Source organism: Cyprinodon variegatus, unplaced genomic scaffold (genome assembly GCF_000732505.1).
Source record: "Cyprinodon variegatus isolate N-32 unplaced genomic scaffold, C_variegatus-1.0 Scaffold311, whole genome shotgun sequence".
Lineage (NCBI taxonomy): Eukaryota > Metazoa > Chordata > Actinopteri > Cyprinodontiformes > Cyprinodontidae > Cyprinodon > Cyprinodon variegatus.
The window spans coordinates 20213-22224 of record NW_015150764.1 but is presented as its reverse complement, the minus strand read 5'-3'; the positions used below and the strand labels follow the sequence as shown (position 1 = coordinate 22224).

The following is a 2012-nucleotide window of genomic DNA, read 5'->3' as shown; positions in this document are numbered from 1 at the left end:
TATATATATATATATATATAGACATATATATGTATTTACTTATTTTTTTGCATTTAGTATATATAAAATGTTTTATTATTATATACTGTGGTCAATTTGTTTGTCAGTTTGTTGACAATTCCATCAGCATATATAATTATATTGAATATTCTTACTAATTGTAAAAAAAAAAAATGTTCAGACAAATTAAAGAACCCTCTTTACGCTGGCTTGCAAAATGTTTCGCTTCCACTGGACTTTTTCCTTTTTGCTACTTTAGAACCAAGAATCTCATTGCATTTTAGTAGGGATATGATCTAAACGACCAAGAAGAAGAAGAAATTACCACTGTAATGTGATGTGGAAGAAGTGCAAAAACAAAAGGTGTCAAATGCATTCAGGCCCCCTGAGTAAATACTTTGTTGTTAACCTTTGGCTACAATTTCAGCTACAACGTAGAACTATTTTGCAATTCTTTGTCAATACCTCAACCTCATTCAGAATAGGTAGTGGCAGTCTGTGAACTGCATTTTGCGGTACGGTAATTGCCACAGAGCCTAAGTTAAAAACCTTTCAACATATGGAAACCATCAATGTATTTTGGACGGTGCTTGACTAATAGTTGCCCTGACAACAGGTTCTCCAACCTAAACTTTAGATCTTTGCAGCTCCTACATAATTGAACTGGGCCTCCTGGTTACTTCTATGATAAATTAGTTACACTGAATTTTTCTTATGGGATCCAAAGAGAAAGGGGTCTGGATATGAATGCATGCGGTTTTTCATGTTTTTTTTTTCTGGTAAAAATGTACTCTTGTCCTTCTACTTCACAAATATACACTACAGCATTTGTGTCGACACTATTTATATTTGTTAAATTAATAGTAAAAACCTGCTAAATTGTATCAGTCTTTGAAACATACTATGTGTCTAATTTTTTTTCTTTTCGTCTTTTCAGCTGTTCTTCTGCTGTGTGCTGTTAGCACTCTTTGCTCTGGTGGTGCTATGAATCAGAACTGCGTGTCCAGTTGGAAGGTAAAAGAAAATGTAAAATCATATGTCATATCATGTAAATCATATAAATATGGCACTCATCTGTCTTAAGTGACACAAAATGAAACCTTCTGTTTTGCTTAAGCCACTATGTTGGTTTCAATGGCTCGGCGCTCAACATGCTTTCTGACAGGTTCGTCCTCAAAGCTGTAATTTAATAGTGTATTTTTCTTCAATGCTACACAGCTAAACATCAGGTATACATCTTTAAAACCTGGTAACAGTCCCATTTACTACAACCTCCTTGACGTTATCTTTTAAAAGAGATATTAGTTAAACCAAAGTTGTTTTTTAAATGTAGAGACGACCAAATACATTTTGATTAATTGATTAATGTAAGTGCTTTTGAATTTACTGACATTACAAATCTGGGGGTGACTCTGAGAAGAATTTTCAATTCAACCAGCAAGTCGATCCATTTATCAAATTAATCTGTTACTATCTTCACCTTTTTGCAAAAGTTAAGCCTTGGCATGCTGTTGCCTCTTAGTTGTCTGCTGTATGTTTGCTGTAGTCCAAAATGCAGCTGTACATCTCCAGATGCATGCATATCACCCCCATTTTAGCGTTTTAAATTAGACTTGAAACATTTTTTGTTTGTTACTAAACCAATTAGCATCCACCCAACATTTCCGCTTTAATTTTTCACACTCCCTGAAGTCATCGTCCAGTTTCTTCTCGAATGTTCAGAGAAATAAATATCGACATCCGTGTGTTGCTTGTTAGGAAGGGTACCCAAACATTGTACTTTAACAACAGCACAACTTTAACATATTTGACTTTAGTAAAAGTCAAAAGTAGCAGATCAAGAAACTACTTAAGAGTAAAAAAGACGATTTAATTTGATATTCCGAATCATGTTAACAAACAGAAAAAATTTTAAGTTTTGAGTAAATTTTAAAGACTTAATTGTTTTAACTTAAAACATAATTCTTAAGAAGTAGTAAAGTATATATATATGTATATATATATATGTATAT

General features: G+C 32.9%; 1 protein-coding gene across 1 annotated transcript in view; it reads left to right on the top strand.

Moving 5' to 3' along the window:
- Nucleotides 1-2012, top strand: part of LOC107090784 (receptor-type tyrosine-protein kinase FLT3-like) — a 15779-nt gene that overhangs the window by 365 nt on the left and 13402 nt on the right. The window contains exon 2 of the mRNA XM_015384357.1: nt 938-1014. Coding sequence (XP_015239843.1) covers nt 938-1014 — 77 coding nt within the window. The remainder of the gene's footprint in view (nt 1-937; nt 1015-2012) is intronic.